Source organism: Armigeres subalbatus, chromosome 1 (assembly GCF_024139115.2).
Source record: "Armigeres subalbatus isolate Guangzhou_Male chromosome 1, GZ_Asu_2, whole genome shotgun sequence".
Classification (NCBI taxonomy): domain Eukaryota; kingdom Metazoa; phylum Arthropoda; class Insecta; order Diptera; family Culicidae; genus Armigeres; species Armigeres subalbatus.
Window position 1 is genome coordinate 76800259 of NC_085139.1, and position 23470 is coordinate 76823728.

The following is a 23470-nucleotide window of genomic DNA, read 5'->3' on the forward strand; positions in this document are numbered from 1 at the left end:
TTCCAGAGGAAATTCATCCGAATTTCCAGAGGAAATTCATCCGAATTTCCAGAGGAAATTCATCCGAATTTCCAGAGGAAATTCATCCGAATTTCCAGAGGAAATTCATCCGATTTCCAGAGGAAATTCATCCGATTTCCAGAGGAAATTCATCCGATTTCCAGAGGAAATTCATCCGAATTCAGAGGAAATTCATCCGATTTCCAGAGGAAATTCATCCGATTTCCAGAGGAAATTCATCCGAATTCAGAGGAAATTCATCCGAATTCCAGAGGAAATTCATCCGATTTCCAGAGGAAATTCATCCGATTTCCAGAGGAAATTCATCCGATTTCCAGAGGAAATTCATCCGATTTCCAGAGGAAATTCATCCGATTTCCAGAGGAAATTCATCCGATTTCCAGAGGAAATTCATCCGAATTCCAGAGGAAATTCATCCGATTTCCAGAGGAAATTCATCCGATTTCCAGAGGAAATTCATCCGAATTCCAGAGGAAATTCATCCGAATTTCAGAGGAAATTCATCCGAATTTCCAGAGGAAATTCATCCGAATTTCCAGAGGAAATTCATCCGAATTTCCAGAGGAAATTCATCCGAATTTCCAGAGGAAATTCATCCGAATTTCCAGAGGAAATTTATCCGAATTTCCAGAGGAAATTTATCCGAATTTCCAGAGGAAATTCATCCAAATTTCCAGAGGAAATTCATCCGATTTTCCAGAGGAAATTTATTCGAATTTCCACAGGAAATTTATTCGAATTTCCAAAGGAGATTCATTCGAATTTCCACAGGAAATTTATTCGAATTTCCAAAGGAGATTCATTCGAATATCCATAGGAAAATCCATTCGAATTTCCATAGGAAAATCCATTCGAATTTACATAGGAAAATCTGTTCGAATTTCCAGAGGAATTTCATTCGAATTTCCACAGGAAATTTATTCGTATTTCCATAGTAAAATCCATTCGAATTTCCAGAGGAAATTCATCCGAATTTCCAGAGGAAATTCATTCGAATTTTCAGAAGTAATTCATTCGAATTTCCTGAGGAAATTCATCCGAACTTCCAGAGGAAATTCATCCGAACTTCCAGAGAAAATTCATCCGAACTTCCAGAGGAAATTCATTCGAATTTCCAGAGGAAATTCATTCGAATTTCCAGAGGAAATTCATTCGAATTTCCAGAGGAAATTCATTCGAATTTCCAGAGGAAATTCATTCGAATTTCCAGAGGAAATTCATTCGAATTTCCAGAGGAAATTCATTCGAATTTCCAGAGGAAATTCATTCGAATTTCCAGAGGAAATTCATTCGAATTTCCAGAGGCAATTCATTCGAATTTCCAGAGGAAATTCATTCGATTTCCAGAGGAAATTCATTCGAATTTCCAGAGGAAATTCCTTCGAATTTCCAGAGGAAATTCCTTCGAATTTCCAGAGGAAATTCATTCGAATTTCCAGAGGAAATTCATTCGAATTTCCAGAGGAAATCCATTCGAATTTCCAGAGGAAATCCATTCGAATTTCCAGAGGAAATCCATTCGAATTTCCAGAGGAAATCCATTCGAATTTCCAGAGGAAATCCATTCGAATTTCCAGAGGAAATTCATTCGAATTTCCAGAGGAAATTCATTTGCATTTCCAGAGGAAATTCATTCGAATTTCCAGAGGAAATTCATTCGAATTTCCAGAGGAAATTCATTCGAATTTCCAGAGGAAATTCATTCAATTTCCAGAGGAAATTCATTCGATTTCCAGAGGAAATTCATTCGAATTCCAGAGGAAATTCATTCGAATTTCCAGAGGAAATTCATTCGAATTTCCAGAGGAAATTCATTCGAATTCCAGAGGAAATTCATTCGAATTCCAGAGGAAATTCATTCGAATTCCAGAGGAAATTCATTCGAATTTCCAGAGGAAATTCATTCGAATTTCCAGAGGAAATTCATTCGAATTTCCAGAGGAAATTCATTCGAATTTCCAGAGGAAATTCATTCGAATTTCCAGAGGAAATTCATTCGAATTTCCAGAGGAAATTCATTCGAGTTTCCAGAGGAAATTCATTCAAATTTCCAGACGATGAATTTCCTCTGGAAATTCGGATGAATTTCCTCTGGAAATTCGAATGAATTTCCCCTGTAAATTCGGATGAATTTCCTCTTGAAATCCGGATGAATTTCCTCTGGAAATCCGGATGAATTTCCTCTGGAAATCCGGATGAATTTTCTCTGGAAATCTGGATGAATTTTCTCTGGAAATCTGGATGAATATCCTCTGGAAATTCGGATGAAGAAAAATATGAAGAAAAATATAACTAAAATAATTTGATAAGTATTTGAATATTTTTATCCAGGTTGTCCTCAATACATATTGTATAGTAATTTTTATATAATCAGATATGATCTTAAAAGGTATATACTTCCTGTAAACGCAAAACTGTCCCATCTTTGCTGGGTTCCCTATTTATATGGGACAGTTATGCGATTACAGGCAGTATATTTCGTTCATTTTCTTGGTGTTTGTTTTGTTTAACGGCTGATGGATTTCTCTGATTTTACCAGAACAATCATTCCCTGCCCCCTCATTCAATGCATTCAATTTCACTTTGCCAAAAACCGTTTACTCGCCTAATCGAACCACTCTTGTTTCCTGATTGGGGCGACAAACCCATTATTCTAGCCAAAGAACCTCTTCCAAGAAATACCGATTCACCCGTTCCTACTGCATGTGCTCTAATGAAAAAACTCCTAGAAGATGATTTTACCCTCGTTGATGCCCCACCTCCAGTTACCACTACGCCTGTCACACTTCACGAACCAACACCTCACAATATTCGAAGGGTTACGACGGAATTCAGCGAACGGAAAGAACCATCCGAACAGGTTATACCCGGAAAGGTGAAAGCTTTAACTAAATTTTACGATTCCTTACGTGATACGAACAACAATTGTGTGGAATCTGCCCCAATCGAACGACGGAAACTGTACTCATCCACCCCCAATTTGACCGGGAAACAAGACAAACTATCCTCATTAGAGGAACAGAGCATCGTCAACCAGCTGAAGCAGTGGGGCGAGTTTGGTTCGATGGGCGAAGATATGGACGGAAATGCTCGGAAAAGCGAACCTCATAAAAGTAAATCATGTGAGGATTCGCTACATACTCTTTCCGGTGAGGTCTATGATCGTTGTCCATACGTGTCTCAAGCATACGAAAAACTGGACGATGCAAACCGGTCCGTTACTCGAAGTGAAATCAATTTGAATCAGTACCACGTCGTGGATCATAGCTGGAATGGTCAGCACCAACCGGATGGATTCATTTTGCGAAAAGTCAAATTGTGCCGGAAAAATTGCACCAACGTGGAAAACAATCGCATAAAGCTCAATCTGATGTATTATCCTGCCACCGCCAACGCGCGGAGCTGTCCGGATCTATCAACCGAAACTGTCAATCCCGCGCGACCTCGGCCCTCCAGCCCGTCCTCGTACCAATACTCGTCGGTGGGTCGCGCTCCGACCACGCTGCGCCAGCTGAAGAAGCAGCACAATTTGATTAGAATTCTGAAATCCATCAACCAAAAGTACTCTCCACGGTCAACGGCGGATGACAGCGGAAATGCACCGATGTCGGCGGGGAGTTGACAACTTCAACCCGGATGTGACGAGCATGCCAGCTGCCATCGACACAGTACGGGAGTTCACTATTTTCCTGACATTTTCGCTTACAATCCGCGCACAGAAACGTATATACCTTGTTTGGTCGAATTTTCCGTTTGTACCATTTCTAGCGTTTGGCCATATGGGACTGTAGCAGCGCAGCAGCATTCGCTATTTTTTTGCATATTTATTAATTTTTATTGCTTTTTAATTGGTAGCAACGGGTTGGGTCAGGACCTAATGGGACCGCATAGTTGTAGGAGTCTTCCTACAGTTATTGAGTGTCAAAGTATTGGACTAAAAAAAACGGCGAGTCTATTCTCGACTTCTGCTGTTTCTTACAATTTCGCAAAACAAAAATATGTTTATGCTAATTGCCACCAAATCGTCGGATGGTTTTCCGATACATATCAATAGTCGTGCGCCATTTCGTCGGAAAGATTGGATTTCGAATTTTATTATTTTCCATTTTTATCATTACATTTTCCTCGTAAGTAGAGAAATAAAAAGAATATAAATTAGCAGATACTGATCTGTCCATTCTTATGCGATACGCGGTCGTACGAATTTTGTATTTTTGTAAATATATTTAGATGAAGAAGATTATTTAATTTAATGAGAAATAGATAAGGAGTGTTGCTAAAGATAAAATACTGCAGGCACAACTGAAATGCTAAAGTATCCTGGTGTAATACCACTCCTTAAATTTTCTAAATCCAACGTCCATTCAGCCTTCATAAAAACGAAATAGTCAACCTTCGGCCACCCATTCCCCCGTTGAAGCCTTCCATTTAATTGTGGGTACAACATACTTGCAATCCAGCTGTGTTATCAGATTGTCATAATTCACTGTAGTTACATTCTGCAATGCTGCACATCACCGCAGCCACGCCATCGTCAACTCACGCTATCGAGTGCCGAGTGCCAAAGCAAAGGGTGATATCGATCTATTGTGTACTTTTATTATATTGCGGGGTGTCACTCGCCAGGTGTTATGTTGACACGCTTTCTCCAGCCGTAGTGATAAATAGATTTTGTAGCATTATCATAGTTCGGTTGTTGGTAGTTGATGCATGCGTTGATTCTTAGAACAATTTGCTGTTACTTAGTTTGATGTCTCACTGCGGTTAATTATTTATATTCGTTGATTAGTTATTGATAGTAGTTACGTACCGTATGAAATGAAAAATGAGTCAAATAGTTTACATCTGCGTAAAATTTCACTCGGACTGACGATAGGTGGCAGACGAATGTCCGAACGAGACATGACACGCATAGGCACCAGCGATTCCAGCAAACCCCCGATACCTTCCCCTTCTGGACACCCACCACTACCCAACAGCAAATCGGTACCAGCTCTGCACCACGTTGGTAATATTGGTAAGATGCTTCTTCTGCTTCTGCAGCGACATGCGGCTTCACTAAATTGGGATCTTGTTTGTGAGGGTTTTTCATGTTTTGTACGTAAATACACAGGTCCGACCAATGCACCAATCATCACCAGCACTTTTGAATAATGAATCATGCAATCATACCTCACAATGCAAACTACCTGTACAAATATCTGCACCAAACTCAAACAGTTTCCCAAATATTTGATAGTGTCATAATAGGTTGACAAAATATTAAGATTCGTCTTGTACTTATTTACATAGGTTCTACAGCCAACAAATCTCGTAGTATTCATAATCTGGCTGGAGGTGCCAGCCAAGATCAAGGATTCTATCAAAACCTCAGCGTCTATCGTACTCAAAACCAGAGCCACCCTAATTTGGGAGAACGGTATGACATACGTTACTATTCAAAAGTTTGTTATTTATCCTGATTTCTCGTTTTCAGACCCCCAATGCCCATACAAGCATCACTCAATTCTCCGGGCGCATCTATCAGCAGTGGCAGCAGCAGTCACCAGCATCAACAAGCCCAGCAGCAGCAACTTTCAACCCGTCCAGTATCAGCCTATTTCAATAGCAATAACAGCACCACCAACAATACAAACAACCTATTACTGACCACACAAACCGGTTCGATGTCCTACGGTATGCCGCCTTCACAACAGCAGCACCCCCCTCTAAGTAGCAACATCTCTCATCCGAATCTTGCAGCAGCGACAGCTGGTTCAGCTCAAAATCGGCTACAGAAGCTTCCTCCACAGCAGACTATGATCGGTAACAATTTTGTTCGCGATTCCCAAGGCCAACAGAGTTTGCGGCTCAACCAGATGATGGCACCGTCGATGCCAAACATAGCACATTCCTTCCAGCATCAGCAGCATCAACAACAGCCGGGACCGCATCAGCATCCCTCGCAGCATCCGGGTGGTATCTCTGCCAGCCAGAGCATGCAAAACGTGAACATGATCAGCGGGGGTTCGGGAGGAGCTAGTGGGTTCGGCTATCAAAACGGTAGCCCCATGATGTCCCCTCAGCTTTATCCCAACGAGCAACAGCAGCATGCCTCGCTACTTCGTGGCCAAGCGAAGCTAGCAGAGATGAATGAGCTAATCAAACGACGCAATCAAGCTGTGCCGCCATCCCAACAACAACAGCAACAGCGCCTTCAAAATGTAGATTCTTCAATGATGCCATCTCCTTCTTTGCCGCAACAGCAGCAGCAGCAACAGCAACAACATCATCCTGGCTTCAGCGGTGCTAGTCCTCATCCGAGTACTCCTCTGAGTTCACACAAAAATCTCCCTCCGAGTACAGCTCCCAAACCTCAACTCCGTCCGGGATTGCCGTCTGACCAAGACCAACCTCCACTTCCACCTTCTGCAACGCATCCTCTGTTCAAAATTGCTCCAAACAACAACTCAACGGCGTATAGTTCATCAGAACCACCAAAAGTAGGATTCTATCCATCACAAGTGCCACCTCAAAATAAGAACGTCAATGCCGGAGGCAATCCTTGGGAACGCGAAGAAAAAGAAAAAGAAACTGAAATGCGCCGTGAACATATCCGCGCTTGGCGCGATCAGCAAATAGCTGATATACAATCCTTACCTCAAAGGACCCCCCAACAGGACGATCTTCTACGCACACTCATGCTAGAACGAGATTTTGAAAGACGCGCCATGGAAGAAGACCAAGACTTCGATAACGAAACTTCTCCATACGGAAAGGACCCATCAGTTCACGAAGTTTTACGACTGGCCCAGAACCAAAACACAATTTCTGCTCCACTCACCAAGATGAAGCAAGTGGATATAAAAATGCCTTCAGTACAAACCCCCGACGCTCTGTCAGATTCAAACGAACAGTCACCAACATCCGTCGCCAATACGATTGCGAACTTCCAGCAACAGGCCGGTGGCTCAGCAGTCCAACCGAAGAGCATTCTCAAACACAATAGCAGCACACCATCATCCCCATCGAAAAACGCTGCGAAATCCGCTAGCTTCGCTCACCACGACAAGCAATTCAATCTGAGCGAAATAACGATGAACAATACAAACGCCAACCAACTCATGTCCCAAATGGCGGTTGACATGAATCAGCTCAATATAGCCGACCGTGTCGACGAAGAACTTAACGAACATCAATCCGCTATCAACGGCTACCTCCAAGATCCCTCATCTCAAAACAACAATGCGTCCATTGCTCCTCCGCCACCTCCTCCTGAACGCAACAGCTCATACATGATCATGCAACAGCAGAAAATCCGCGGTAGTGCCACCAAGCTGACATTTAATAGCAACCTGATCACCACTCCAGATCATCAAGCCCAGCAGCAGCACCAACAGCAACAAAACCTTCTCAACAACAACCAAAACCCCATTCAAAACAACACGTTGCCGCGGTACAGCAGTAGCCTTGCCGCAAACACCACACCATCGAACCCGTCCACCGGCAGCAGCAGTAGTATGCTGAATAACAACGCGGCATACAATGCCGCCTTCCGCGATAACAAACGGGTTTCGTTCCACGATGAAGACGCCTTGGCTGCCGCCATGGCCAATGCGATGAACAACAACGGCAGCGCTGCGGGTGGAAACAACGGACCCATGATGGGTAGCAGCTACACCGAAGCGGGGCACCTGATCGGAAGCAGCGGAGAACAGGCCGGTGAGCTGGGAACGATCATGGAGCGACCGGATCCGGATGTAAGTAGATATGAAAATTATTAATATTTTGACGAAAGTAAATTCAGTGTTCCTAATCTTATAGAAATGGGGAGTAAATTAAATCATTAAAACTTATAACAAAACACTGATGACCGAATAGTTTGCTGTTCTGTCTGAGGTCGTTTTTTTTGGCTAGGTGGTAATCAGATACCTGAGAAGGTTAACTCAGGTAGTGTGGGGATGGAGGGCGGACTATTGAGAAGGCTCACACTTATGCTTACGCACAAGCACACAGATATGTATCATAGAACAAACTGCAAATTTCAAAGTACAGGCTTTTTGTGTAGCAATAATCGACGAACGGTACTCCCGTATATCCAAAGCGGAAGGTAGAGACAGCAAAGCATGCGATGCTACTTTGTCTAATGCGCGTTTTTCAGTAAAGCTTGACTTCAACCGCTAGATTCGCTAGCGTTCCAAAATTATGGAAGGACCACATTCCACAGCAAAGATGCCTATATTTTATGTGACACAAGGCATTATAAAACACATAACATCGACTTCTAGGTGGTAACATCACCACCCGTCGATTGCAAGCCGTGTTAGAGACCTAAACGGTCTTTAACACTGACTCACTTAGGGAAAGAGCACCCCGGCAGCAATATCCACGCATGAACCGCAATGACCTCCGTATTCACATACAGCATCCCCGCAGTCCACCCGCGAAATTTTTTCGGCCGGGGTGAGTGCAGCTGTTGGTTTTGTCCAAGACGCCACCACCGTTGCAGCTTCGACATAATCTTTTGAGCTGCTGTGTTTCGGTTGATGCTCAATGCAAAGAACCTGACGAAGCTCAACTTCACGGAAGCAATGTTCACCAATGGCCTAAGGCAAATTAACCGTGTTGTAAACATAAATGGAAGACTTCTCGATCTGATATTTACAACTCTCCCTGAGATCATCGATATAATTGAGCCAACGTCTCTGCTACTGCCTGTTGATATACACCATAAACCAATCATCGCGCTTCTTGACGAAAATGTCATGCCAGCATTGCCTGACGACGTCATTCATTCACGCCATTAGCGTCTTGTACATGACTCATTTGGTGCGGTGGCGAATCTTTTTTGACCGCAGTTACTTCTGGAGCCCGTAGTAGGCCCGACTTCCACAGATGATGCGCCTTCTTATTTCACGACTAACATTGTTATCAGCCGTAAGCAAGGATCCGAGGTAGACGAATTCCTCGACCACCTCGAAGGTATCCCCGTCTGTCGTAACACTGCTTCCCAGGCAGGCCCTGTTGATTCGGTGCCACCCACAAGCATGTGCTTTGTCTTTGACGCATTCACCACCAGTCCAACTTCTGTTGCTTCACGTTTCAGGCGGGTGTACAGTTCGGCCGACAATGTCCATGTCATCCGCGAAACAAATAAATTGACTGGATATGTGGAAAATCGTACCCCGGCTCTCCACATGACACCTTCTAGCGCAATGTTGAACAACAGGCACGAAAGTCCATCACTTTGTCTTAGTCCCCGGCGCGATTCGAACAAACTGGAGTGTTCGCCCGAAATCTTCACACAGTTTTTCACACCATCCACCGTTGCTTTGATTAGTCTGATAAGCTTCCCAGGGAAGTCCATAATTTTCCATAGCTCTACGCGGTCTATACTGTCGAGCGGCCGTCAACGAAGCCGGCTTGATAACTTCCCACCAACTCATTCACTAATGGTGACAGACGACGGAAGATGATCTGGGATATCACTTTGTAGGCGGCATTGAGGACGTAGACGCCTAACGACGTAGACTGTTTTATATATGTCTATTCGGCAATTCGATCTGATTAATTCGATTTTTGACGACATCGATTGGATACCATTTCTGCGGTCTGATACAGTGGACAAAATTCTATTGGCCCTCTACGAACTTCTTTTTGATGTTATCAACACACACGTTCCTCGGAAGAAGCGAGCTTCAAAGTCTGATTTTAATCAACCTTGGTGGACTCTTGAGCTACATAACCTTTGCAACAATCTCCGCAAGCTGCGTAGCCGATACTTTGTAACAAAGAACGTTTCTGACAGGGAGAGACTTCGTGATTTTGAGCTGGAATATGAAGCAATCCTCTCTGGTGCCCACGAAAACTATGTTCATAACGTTCAAGGTTACATGGTGTGTATCAGTGGAGAACACTCAACGGCTGCAGATGTTCATTAACAGATGCCTGCAGTATATAATTCGGGCCTGGTGGCCTCACAACTGGATATCAAACAACGAGCTCCATCATCGTTGTCACCAGAGGCCGATAGCGACGGAAATTCGGGATCGGAAGTGGGGCTGGGTCGGCCACACTCTACGTAGGGGCGGAAACGAAATCTGTAAACAAGCATTAGACTGGAACCCAGCGGGACATCGCAGCAGAGGCAGACCCAGAGGCTCATGGCGGCGAAGCCTCAATAAAGAAATAAAAGAAGTCGATCGAAATCTAACCTGGCAACAGGTTAAAGCGATAGCCGGGCAACGCTCAGGATGGAGATCTTTCAAGTCGGCCCTTTGCACCACCGGAGGTGTATAGGATCCATAAGTAAGTAAGTTCAAGGTTCTATGAAGGAGAATCCGACAACCCAAACCATACGTAATGGTCCATATATGTTGTAAGGAATGTCATAGTTCTCCCCAGGTTTCATCCAGTCTCCATTCATATTCATCACTGGCCCATATTGAAAAGTTTGTGAAATACTCAAGTGGCCCACTAAATCGCCTGACTTGAATAACTTCAATCGTTTTTAAGTTTTTGGCCGCTTCTAACTGAATGAATTCATACAATGGTAGCAGATTAAGAATTGCATCTAAAGATTTTGAAGGGGTGCTACGCATCGCTCCCGTTATAGCAATGGACACTAACCTTTGCAGTTTTGTCAGCTTCTTCTGTGTAGTAGCCTCTTTTGTTTTGGCCACCATACAAGAGCAGCATATGTCAGTTTTGGACGAATAATGGAAGTATAGATCCACTTTATCATTTTTGGTCTTAAGTCCCATTTTCTTCCAAATGTTTTAGAGCATATCCAGAAGGCACTAGTTGCCTTGCTGATCGCACACTCAATATGAGCAATCCAGTTCAGAGATAGGATCATCCTCAACAGGCAACAGGCAGTTCGGTTTTCGCAAGGGTAAGTCCACGTTGGACGCTATTAACTCGGTGGTAAAGACCGCCGAGATAGCGATCCAACAGAAAAGGCTAGGTATTCGATACTGTGCGTTAGTGAAACTTGATATGAAGAACGCATTCAACAGCGCAAGCTGGGATGCCATCACGCTCTCGTTACACCGGCTTAACCTGCCGGTGGCCCTGTACCGGATTTTGGAAAGCTATTTCCAGAACCGTGTGTGTACTATTATGCGAAACCGTTGCTGGTCAGAGAAGCGTACCTATTACCGCAGGAGTTCCGCAAGGTTCAATACTGGTCCCGGTACTATGGAACCTTATGTATGACGCGGTTCAGAAGCTAAAGTTCCCTCCTGGTATTAAGATCGTCGGGTTCGCAGATGACGTAACCTTGGAAGTCTACGGGGAGTCAATTCCCGTGGTAAAACTGACCGCAGCACACGCGATCAACACGGTGGAGGATTGGATGAGCGCTAGAGGCCTGCAGCTCGCTCAACATAAGACGGAGGTGGTTATCATCTTGAAGAAACTGCGGAAGGAATATCTGGAGAAACTCTCTAAAATCTCTTGGAAAAAAAATTGATGAAATCCAGGAGGAATTCATGGAAGTTCACGATTGATTCCTGCAAGGCTTCTGGTTGAATTCCTAAATCAGCTGCATTAAGACTTTTTGGAAGAACTCTACTTTACAACGAGGACTCCTAAATTCATTATTATTATTTATTTAGTTGACATCTAAACAGATAACACTGAATCAACAATTTGACGCCACAATGCACGGTTCGAGGCCGCATCTCTCCATCCTCGGATACGCCCCACGCTCGCCAAGTCGTTCTGCACCTGGTCTGCCCATCTCGCTCGCTGCGCTCCACGCCGTCTCGTACCTGCCGGATCGGAAGCGAACACCATCTTTGCAGGGTTGCTGTCCGGCATTCTTGCAACATGTCCTGCCCATCGTACCCTTCCGGCTTTAGCTACCTTCTGGATACTGGGTTCGCCGTAGAGTTGGGCGAGCTCATGGTTCATTCTTCGCCGCCACACACCGTCTTCTTGCACACCGCTAAAGATGGTCCTAAGCACCCGTCTCTCGAATACTCCGAGTGCTTGCAACTCCTCCTCGAGCATTGTCCATGTTTCATGTCCGTAGAGGACAACCGGTCTTATTAACGTCTTGTACATGACACATTTGGTGCGGTGGCGAATCTTTTTCGACCGCAGTTTCTTCTGGAGCCCGTAGTAGGCCCGACTTCCACAGATAATGCGCCTTCGTATTTCACGACTAACGTTGTTGTCAGCCGTTAGCAAGGATCCGAGGTAGACGAATTCCTCGACCACCTCGAAGGTATCCCCGTCTATCGTAACACTGCTTCCCAGGCGGGCCCTGTCGCGCTCGGTTCCGCCCACAAGCATGTACTTTGTCTTTGACGCATTCACCACCAGTCCAACTTTTGTTGCTTCACGTTTCAGGCGGGTGTACAGTTCTGCCACCTTTGCAAATGTTCGGCCGACAATGTCCATGTCATCCGCGAAGCAAATAAATTGCCTGGATCTGTTGAAAATCGTACCCCGGCTGTTACACCCGGCTCTCCGCATAACACCTTCTAGCACAATGTTGAACAACAGGCACGAAAGTCCATCACCTTGTCTTAGTCCCCGGCGTGATTCGAACGAACTGAAATGTTCGCCCGAAATCTTCACACAGTTTTGCACACCATCCACCGTTGCTTTGATCAGTCTGGTAAGCTTCCCAGGGAAGCTGTTCTCGTCCATAATTTTCCATAGCTCTACGCGGTCTATACTGTCGTATGCCGCCTTGAAATCAACGAACAGATGGTGCGTTGGGACCTGGTATCCACGGCATTTTTGAAGGATTTGCCGTACAGTAAAGATCTGGTCCGTTGTCGAGCGGCCGTCAACGAAGCCGGCTTGATAACTTCCCACTAACTCGTTCACTAATGGTGACAGACGACGGAAGATGATCTGGGATATCAGTTTGTAGGCGGCATTAAGGACGTAGACGCCTGACGACGTAGACTGTTTTATATATGTCTATCCGGCATGCGACTTCGATCTGATTAATTCGATTTTTGACGACATCGATTGGATACCATTTCTGCGGTTTGATACAGTGGACGGAATGCTATCGGCCCTCTACGAACTTCTTTTTGATGTTATCAACACACACGTTCCTCGGAAGAAGTGTGCTTCAAAGTCTGATTTTAATCAATCTTGGTGGACTATTGAGCTACGTAACCTTTGCAACAATCTCCACAAGCTGCGTAGCCGATACTTCCGTAACAAAGAACGTTTCTGACAGGGAGAGACTTCGTGACTTTGAGCCGGAATATAAAACAATCCTCTCTGCTGCCCACGAAAACTATGTACACAACGTTCAAGGTTCTATGAAGGAGATTCCTTCCCGTTTCTAGAACTACATAAAGCTACATTTAGAATCCGGAATAATAAAATCATCTGTATCTCGGTAACGGATTGACGTACAAATAATGTTAATACATCAAAACAAAGGTAATTTACTGTACTTTGAGGAAAAAATATGATACAAATCATTTCTTTTTGTTTCTAGTGAAAATTCGCACCTTGTTCTTTATTCCTCTCATCAAAAGTTGCACATCTCCGAAGTCAACTTCCTTGGCACATTTATTCCACATTTTGGCCATCTGAGTCGCGTCCCGAGTTGTTTCTCCACTTTTCTTAAGCTTCCGCTTCATTACTGCCCAAAATGTCTCGATGGGCCGGAGCTGTGGGCATTTTCGTGGATTTATTTGTGGACAGTTGCGTGGATATATTTTATCGATGAAATCTTCGTTATTATCGCGGTACCACTGGATGACTTCCCGGCTGAAGTGGCAACTTGCCAAATCTGGCCAAAACTTCACGGGACCTTTATGGGCTTTATCTTGGGCTTTATGGAAGGTAGACCGCGGTTTTTGAGACATTCCTCCTTGTACAGCTTCAAGTCCATCGTCTTATTCGTCACAAACACTTAGGTCTTTGCTCCACAGCTGCATATCCCTTGCCAAAATCATCTGTATTTTGCAAGTTTGTCCAAAAAGCAAACTTAAACTTCGCAGCAACTACTCCTCGTGCCGTCGCCATGTAGAATTTTTGGCTAGAAAGCTGTCCGAAATCCATTTTGACGTAGGTCCCATCGTCGATGAGCAGGATTATCAAAGTGGGTGTGCAGATTTTTTCTCTCCTATCGGCTTCCTTCTTCTTCTTCTTCTTATTGGCATTACATCCCCACACTGGGACAGAGCCGCCTCGCAGCTTAGTGTTCATTAAGCACTTCCACAGTTATTAACTGCGAGGTTTCTAAGCCAGGTTACCATTTTTGCATTCGTATATCATGAGACTAGCACGATGATACTTGTATGCCCAGGGAAGTCGAGACAATTTCCAAACCGAAAAATACCTAGACCGACATCGGGAATCGAACCCAGACACCCTCAGCATGGTCTTGCTTTGTAGCCGCGCGTCTTACCGCACGGCTAAGGAGGGCCCCTATCGGCTTCCATCTGGAATAATTTTTGACTCGCTGCCCGAAACATCCTGAAATTTATACCACAGCAAGTGCAAGTGGGCGCCTAGGTAGACAAACCGCTGGAAAAGAATTCTTGCAGCGGTCACTTTCCGTACAATAAATGATTCCGGATTCTAAATGGACATAGCATTGAAAAGCAGCATATATGCAGCGTTGAAAAAACGCTACGTGGGCATCGGCCCTATGACAAATGAGCTGATGATTCCATCTTCTGAAGCACACGATTTCTCCTTATAACGAGAATGCATGCATGCATTTGCCTCAATTCGAAGTCTGCCTAGAGTTTTTATAATTCTTTTGATTTTTATGCCAAATGGTCATTATGTCAAATAGTCGTTGTACACCCAACCGGCGGTTGTTAGATTTTCTAACAATTCTGTATGTTTTTGGCCTTGGACTGGACCGACGACCGAACACGGAACGCAAGCGGATCTCAAAATAAAACGAACCGGATTAACCTCAATTACAAACTTAGATTTATTTGTTCTATTCTGTTTGATGGATTTTCACAGACTGAAAAATACGTTTTTTTTTCTTCGAATGTTCTGGAGTCGAAATGGCGCGCAATGTGACAGGTGTGCAAGGGGCCACACGTCGCAGGGGCAGACGATAGGGTTGGGCGATTTCCTACACGAACACTGTATAAGAATCTAACAAAACCTGTATAAGAACTGGGCATATGCGAAATTGCTAGATTCTTATACAAAAAATGTAAGCTATCAAACAAATATTGTTAGAAAAGCTAACAAAATTGTTAGATTCTTATACAATACTTGTATAAGAATCTAACAATTTCGCATATGCCCAGTTCTTATACAGGTGTTGGTAGATTCTTATACAGAATTGTTAGTAAATCTAACATCCGCTGGTTGGGTGTACCAAATGGCCCTAAAATCATTTTGACTACTTTTCTTTATTATGCCAAACGGTCGTTATGCCAAACGGTCGTTATGCCAAATGGTCTTTATGCCAAATGGCCCCTGGCTATTCAACTCGTTATGCCAAATGGCATTATGCCAAATGGACTTATGCCAAGCCAAGGGGTAGCCCCGTTGCCCGGAATAAGGCAAAACGATATATGCTGCCTTCTTTTAATGCACGCATTTTTCCGGAACAAAGGAAAATAGTATATGTTCCCTTCCTAAATACGCATTTGCACAGAATGACGCAAAATAATCCAATTTGATTTACAATGTTATGAAAACTCATATGTGAATATGTATGTATGTGGAAGATATTGATTTGGAAAATGTATTGGAGGTAACCACTTTCCCTTCGATGGGACTCGAACCCATGACCCTACAGTACGCTAGACTGGTGCTTTAACCAACTAAGCTACGAAGGACCTCCGACGGCCTTCGCAACCTAGCGGCTACTGAACGAGCTCGAGATTCCCAAATTGGACACATAGTCAAATCACTCGCCATTTATCAAGCCAATACTTCCACATGTGCATTGTACACGTCCACATTAGAGGAGCGTGAGTATTTAGAATGTCTGGCGGCTATACACATTCTTCATCAGCAACGGTACTGATCAAGTGAGGTTGTGTAAGCTATTTGCCAGTCCCATCGAAGGGAAAGTGGTTACCTCCAATACATTTTCCAAATCAATATCTTCCACATAACGTACATATTCACATATGAGTTTTCACAACATTGTAAATTAACGTCCAAGTCGGGTGGTTTAATCCCCGGAAATAGGCAATTACCTTTGATTGAACCGAACCCAATTTGGTTTGTTTGTTAAGGCTCGCATATAATACGAAGGAGCGTATAATTCCTTTGTTCTTATTTGATATTAATACGAACTTTTTTGTGGTATTTAGTCTAATCTAGGAAATGCTGCATTCTGGGGTATGATATTCTGGGGATTAGGACATTCTGGGGAAAGTCTTCTTGGGGATTGTGGTATTCTGGGGAATGGTTTTCTGGGGAGTAGTGCATTCAGGGGAATTGATTTCTGGGGAATCTCTTCCTAGGCAATGGGTTTCTGGGGTATCACATTGTCCCGTAACGCTGGGTAGACACCTTTACGTGGTGTGTTACGGGGTAAGATCTACCACGGTTACATTGTCAGCTATAGGGAAATCCTGACCCAACGATTACCTCCCTCATTATCCAACTCCGTGATACTTATGAGGGTGTCGCTAAGTCGGTGGCCTCTCGTTAAGTAAGTACCACATCAACACTTCCTTCCTCTACCTAGTGACGGTGAAGATGGGCGTGGCCAGGAGTAGTAATCGTCATGCTTTTGATATTTTTGTTTAAGACTGGAATCAAAGAGCACTCCCCTTCTTGATTTCTGATAGCATTCTAGATGAGGATCTCAAAAGTAAAACATGAGTATCACTAGTGTCAAATCTACGAATTACACTGTAACAATGCTAATGCTATGCTATGCTAATGGGTTTCTGGGGTATGACATATTCCTATGTTTGGAATGGAGATCTTCCTCTATTGAGTTGAAGAATTTAATACAGAATGTTATGCAGAAAACCGCGAGTAGATTAGAGGTTGCCCGGCTAAGTTATTAGCATTTCACTGAAGTGGGGTTTGAGCAAATTTCGTTTCTTTTACCTTTGAAAGGAAATAATTCACTCCTACAACACTCCAGTAAAATGCTAATATCTTTGCCTAATAAACTCCAATCTTCTCGCGGTTTTCAGCATAGAATTCTGTATTTAATTCTACAAGAACTGAATGAGTATCATGGTTCTTGATCCTAAATTGTGTCGTCCAACTGCAAATCACTGTTTTTGGATGTTTTTGCATACATTTTTCCATATAAACTTCCTACGAGTTTAGCACCGCTTAAACGTTAACCGATTTGGCTGAAATTTTGTCCAGAGCATCAGGGCATCAAATAGATCCGAATAAGAGGGCGGCCCATCAAAAAATTTAAAAAAGTGTTTTTTGAGCCACCTTAATTACCACCCATATTTACTTTATACATCTTACACAGTGACATTAGTGTTGGTGATTCTGGCCGTGAAGAACTCAAAAGTTTATTACCTTTATTGCGAAAATCATCACTTTTCTGTGGGGGCTGCCTATCCGATTCCTTTTTTTTCGCACTTGTATTCAAGTTTGATAAATTTGTTATCATGGCTTGTTACGATTCGGAACAGTTTTTGCCTACTTTTATTGTTGTTCGTTATCTATTGAGAGCGTTTTTTGCAAACCCTGAGCACTACCACCCGTGTTGAAATTCGAAAAGTCCAATTTACTCCACATGATCATTCTCGCCAATAAATTATGTTACCACAGAGAACAATCATATTCCATGCTATCGTGGCACATGGACTTAACCAATGTAAATAAATACTAAGGTATGGAAATCCATATATTGTGTGCGTGCCTTTCGTGTATGGCGAAAAATCTTTCACTACTACATTCGAACGAGCTCCCATAAGAAGCCGTGCAAATATGTACGTCACCATTTGCTGTTTACATTTTCCATCATCCACTAATACACTTGCATTTGGTCTTCTTCCTCACCTTCTATCTATTCTCATTGGGACTTAACCACGAGCGTCTTCTTTTTCAACGGTTCTTCTTCTTAGATGATCCCCACCAGTGCGTAAATAAAGCCAAAATAGCAACCTCTATCATGACACGAACTCGCACCGGCCGTTGGTAAACGGGTTTGGGAAATGTAAACGCAACCTTTGGTGAATAGCGAGTTGGCAAATTTGGCGACCCGCTCCAACCGTTGCCAAACCTTAACACTAAAAAATAAAGTAACTAACAAATAATAAATATGCCCTCTTCTGTGAAATTATTCGGTTCTTCATCATAAAAACCATTGTGATGGAGGTTAGTTTAGTTTGCATTTCAACTGATTGGCAGCGCTAGTGTATAAGACATTATCTGATAGGTTAGATATTTCGAAATTTAAATTTTTTAGAATATTGCCATCTTCTACAAAGTTGTTTGGGTGGTCAAAACCATCATGATAAAAACAAATTTAGTTTGAAATACAACCACTTGGCGGCGCTAGTTTATAAGACATTATCTGATAGGTTAGATATCTCGAAACCTGATTTTGTTAGAATATTGCCGACTTCTACAATGACGGGCATTCGAAAGCTTTCAATGAATAACTAAGGAAAAGCTAACTGAACTGAACTTAACTGAACTCTCTTCCATCACAATGCTTATGACCATCACAACAACTTTGTAGAAAATGGCAACTTCCAAAATCTCACTGATTTGGGAATATCTTATCAAACAGATAATTTCTTTCATACCAGCGTCTCCAAGCGGTTGACTTTCTGACTAAACTGGCCTCCATCGGAATGGTTTAAGCCATCCGAATAACGGCATATAAGAAAAAGCCAACTTTCTAAATCTAATAGATTTGGAAATATTTAATCTATCAGGTTATTTCTTATTCACTAGCGCCGCAATGCGCCTGAATTCCAAACTAAACTCCATCATGAATGTTATGGCTACCCGAACGACTTGGTAGAAGACAAAATCTTTCTAAATCTTATAGATCTCGAGATACACACCTCACTAAATTGTTGTATTTAAGCTAGCACCACCAAGCAGTCTACCTAATCTGTTAATCACAAAATGCTATACTCGCATACTTGTACAGTAGACGTTCGATAACTGCAAGTCATTTAACTGCAATGCTTTTTAACTGCAATACGATAGTTGCAACAGTTTTGCAGTTATCGGACCGCTAAATTTCAAACTGATGTCAGATTAAATGACAGCTGCATTGCGCTGCACATTTGGATGCACTTTTATTGCATTTTGCATTTGACGTCGATTGACAACCGTTTGACGTCTAGAATGCGTTGCAGTTATCGAATGGCATTCGTTAACTGAAAAGTAAACATCTTGCAGTTATCGAGCGGCTACTGTATTACAAAAGTTGGAACGGGTTCTAAAAGATTTTAAAATAATTTTTTTTTCTGGTTTTTTGAATCCGTTTGCCTCTTTAGAATAGCAACCGGATATCCACCACCGGTGCGAAACATGATTGCATTTCAACAACCTTGATAGAAACAACTGGTGCGAGAACAAGTGCGTAAATAAAATATGAACGCATTTCGTTCCTATACTAGACACCCATTTGGATACGCACTGGTGGGGATCGTCTTATCGGTCGGAAAAGTGACATCCGCTGCAGGATGTTTTCTTCTTACTGAAAATCGGCGCGTGACGTCATGGTGGTTTTCCAAGTAACATTTTAGGTTTTATAATGCTCTGGAAGACCATTATTTAATCTACAAGAGTGTTATAAAATCATCATAAAATCAAATTGTTCTAGGGTTAGTCCATTGCATAGCATATAGATGAACTTGCCTTTGGTAAATTTTGGTGTCATGTCTTTCAAACTACATATTTCATTTATTACCCGACATACACGATTTGAACACTGACCCAAACCAATTCAGCAAAATGTAGTCATGCAAATACTATTCTGACGTTGGTTTTTCTTTATAGCACCCAAATGAGTGTTATAATGGATTTTTTGCCATTCCTGGTCATAATACCTGGTTTGTAGTTCGTCTTTGAGTCATAAAACGGCCTGCTTTTCCATACCAACGAAATGGGTGCTTTAATGACCATTATGCAACTCAAATGAGTTGTATAATAGTAGTTTGTGCAACTAGTTGCAAAAAGATGATTTTTTCAGCACGAGTTGTACGTTTATCAAACGAGGCTTGCCGAGTTGGATAAATACTACGAGTGCTGAAAAAATCTAGTTTTGCAACGAGTTGCACACGCTATTTTTTGCAATGACGAAAAATGGACTTAAGTATCTGTACCAAAATGGTACAATTTTATTTAATTCACATGATCAATCTTGCCAAAAAATCATGTTGCTGCAGAAAACAAACAGATTTCATATTATCGCGCCCCATTGTGTGCTCGACAGACCGACTTGTTGCACAAACTACTACCTGGTTTACAGTTGTCATTTGAGTGATAAAACGGCCTACTTTTCCATACCAATGACATGGGTGCTTTAATGAACATTATGCAACTCAAATGGGTTGCATAAAATCCATTATAGCACTCATTTGGGTGCTTTAATGGAAAACTAGCATTAGAACAATAGTTGCATGACCACATTTAACTTAATTGGCTTAGGAGAGTGTTTGAATAATGTATTCTCTGTGTCACGTAATAAATTGAATAATTTGATGGGCATGACATCAAATTTTCCAAAGGCAGGATTATCTACCGCAAAAATCATCTTTTTGCAACTAGTTGCACAAACTACTATTGTGCAACAAGTTGCAAGAAGATGTTTTTTTCAGCACGAGTTGTACGTTTATCCAACTAGGCTTGGCAATTACAAGCAGTAAACCACTCCCATCCTTTTGAAACGAGACGTAAAAATAATACTGACGTACTCCGTGGTTGACCTTCGTATCGTGGAACTAATCTCATAAACGTTTCATACTCCACAGCGCTTCATCGACGAGACCATGCCGGCAATGCTGCACACCCCGACCACTCCAGAAACTGAAGGTTGGAACATGCAGGTTCAAATCACCCCGGGCGTCATCGGTGCTCAGGAAGTCTACCGGTAAGCTACTATTACGATTAAACTTCTACACTTTTTGTCTTATGTTTCGAATCTTTCTTTCCAAACCAGTGATCCTCGCACCCGCCGGTTGGCCGAACAGCAGCAGAAACAGAAAACGGAACCCGTTCCCGAGAAGCTGTCATTCAAGGAGAAGATGAAAATGTTCGCACTTGAATCGGGCGAGAACAACACCCCTAAGGACAAGCTGAAAATATCCCGCGCCCAAAGAGATATTGATGCCGTGCATTGAAAGAAAGAGCAGAATAGTACCCTCATATCCCTCCAAGATCAGCTCACATACACTCAAATACTACCATATGTACTACACAGTAGCAGTCGTATGCCTTTTTATGCCTTTTTTCCCAGGACCACAGAAGATACAACAAGTTTTAAGTGCAGGGTGAATCGATAAATTAGCTTAGTGCAAGCTTATTCGGAACAAATCTGTATTATGTGGGTAGTATTACAATTGACGACATGTGACAAAGGACAAAGCTATTTCCTTTATCATTTGTATGAAGCAAACTGCAGATTTTTTTTTCGAAGTGCTGTTTGACCACCACTATGTGAATGAACAAACGATCGAACGAAGAGATGAATTGTGTATAAATTTAGTGAAATAGGAGGAAAATAGTGGTTTTTGTTGTTACTTCTTTAGAGGTGTATAGAAAAGTTAAACTGTTAAAGTGAACAAGAAAGATAATGTTATTCTACATTATTGAACTGTAAAACGCTAGAAGGGAAACAACATATAGAAATCCTATTGTAATTGTGTAACACTCTCCCTCTGCTTAACATAATATTTAGAAAATCATGAATGAAACTATCGAAATGATAGAACTGCGAACACACTAGAGGAACCCATTGGACCAAAAATGAAGAGAAAACATATTTTCATTTTTTTTATAGATACTTTTTACAGCAGCAAACATAATTAGAGCAACGTGTAAAATTTAATGAATGTGTATTTTTGAAACACCCAATCGAGAAGAAAATATACAAAGAATGGAAGACAGTTTTGGTCGTGACTGGTCGTGAGAGATCCGAGAAAAGAAACTGTGGTATAAGAGTGGAACAATTGGATACAAACCTTTTTAAAAATGTTGAAGAAACTATTCGTATTGAAGTCCTATATATGCATAGAGTGTTAGATATTTTCCATACTATTCGACATAAGTGACCTACAAAACAACTTCGAATTCCCTCCCCATTTTTGGATACAAAGTTAATAGTTTTTCGGTCAATTTTTGCCTCCAATTGTATCAGCTGGTTTTGAAATACAATTTTAATAACAGAACATAAAACTGGTATTTAAACACCTTGTGAAATATACGATTACGATTTGATAGATGTGTACTTTTATTATAAAACATACTGTTTCCCTAATTAAAATGCATTTTATCGCTGAAATAAATATTAAATGTAGTAGTGGAGCTTGTTAATAAATAACTACACCACAGTTATTCAAGTGAGATCGTTCAGTGAATAAAGAAACAAAACAAGCTTAGCAATTATATATATATAAAGAAAATGAGCTATGAAGCTCGTGTGAATTAAGAAAGATCTTGTTACGCAGAAACAAATCTTTTTTAGGAAAGAAAACAACAATGGAATGTTTAGGGAAAATGATTTTATTTGTTATAAAATATTTTTAATATAATCTTTGATAAAAAAAACCTTTGATAGGATTCTATATATTCAAGTCCGTTTAGTAGAAACTAATGGAGATATAAGGCATCCTCAATAGCAACAAGTAGATAACGAACTCCTCATTTCATCGAGTCATGGAGGTTGATTTAAAACTGATGAAATTATTCCACACAACTCAGAACTATTGCAAATCGAATAACACAGCACCAACACCCCAGTTTTGCACAGCACGTACGCCAATTAAATATAAAAGTATGTCAAGATACACTTCAAAGCAAGAAGCATAACAGCAACACAGTTATCTCAGTATAGTTGCGCTATCATTATTATATACTGTATTAGAAGAAAGAGAAAACTCATAATGGAGTAGATTTTAACATAAAATAGTAACTTGCAGCAACTAACATGAACACGCAAAAACACACCAGCACCCACAGACCACCCCTTTCCCTTCGATGAGATCATATACATCAAAACATATAAATGTTAAAAAATGATTGAGGATTATTTATTTATTGAGAAACTCCATCCAATTATCTATATGATTGTTTGTCGGAATGATACCTAATTGAAGAAGTTTACTATAAGAACTTTTTTTTTTGTTCTTTGAATATCACATTTTAAAAATGTATGGCATTTTAGTCATTTCCAATCCATTTGAATAATCTACATTGAACTGCTATTAGAATGCATTTTATTAGTTAGTAACTCATAAAATGCCCTTTTTGTGTTTTTGTCAGATTGGCATTATGTTATGGCACATTGCACATCACGGATTTTCACCGTTCATGTTCAGTGTCATTTGTTGTCCCC

At 41.8% G+C, this 23470-nt stretch overlaps 1 protein-coding gene across 14 annotated transcripts in view; it reads left to right on the forward strand.

Moving 5' to 3' along the window:
• The window catches only part of LOC134227373 (afadin), a 351841-nt gene extending 328687 nt beyond the window's left edge, over positions 1-23154 (forward strand). For 10 of the 14 annotated variants that reach the window (XM_062708792.1, XM_062708841.1, XM_062708890.1 and 7 more), the window contains 5 exons: positions 4898-5038; positions 5314-5440; positions 5498-7760; positions 20889-21007; positions 21077-23154. In XM_062708792.1, the coding sequence (XP_062564776.1) occupies positions 4898-5038; positions 5314-5440; positions 5498-7760; positions 20889-21007; positions 21077-21257 (2831 nt within the window). In that variant the 3' untranslated portion in view covers positions 21258-23154. Of the gene's footprint in view, positions 1-2678; positions 3748-4897; positions 5039-5313; positions 5441-5497; positions 7761-20888; positions 21008-21076 lie in introns of those variants that run through there. The other 4 variants (XM_062708850.1, XM_062708858.1, XM_062708868.1 and 1 more) reach the window with 4 other exon arrangements.
• Positions 23155-23470: the final 316 nt, after the last annotated feature.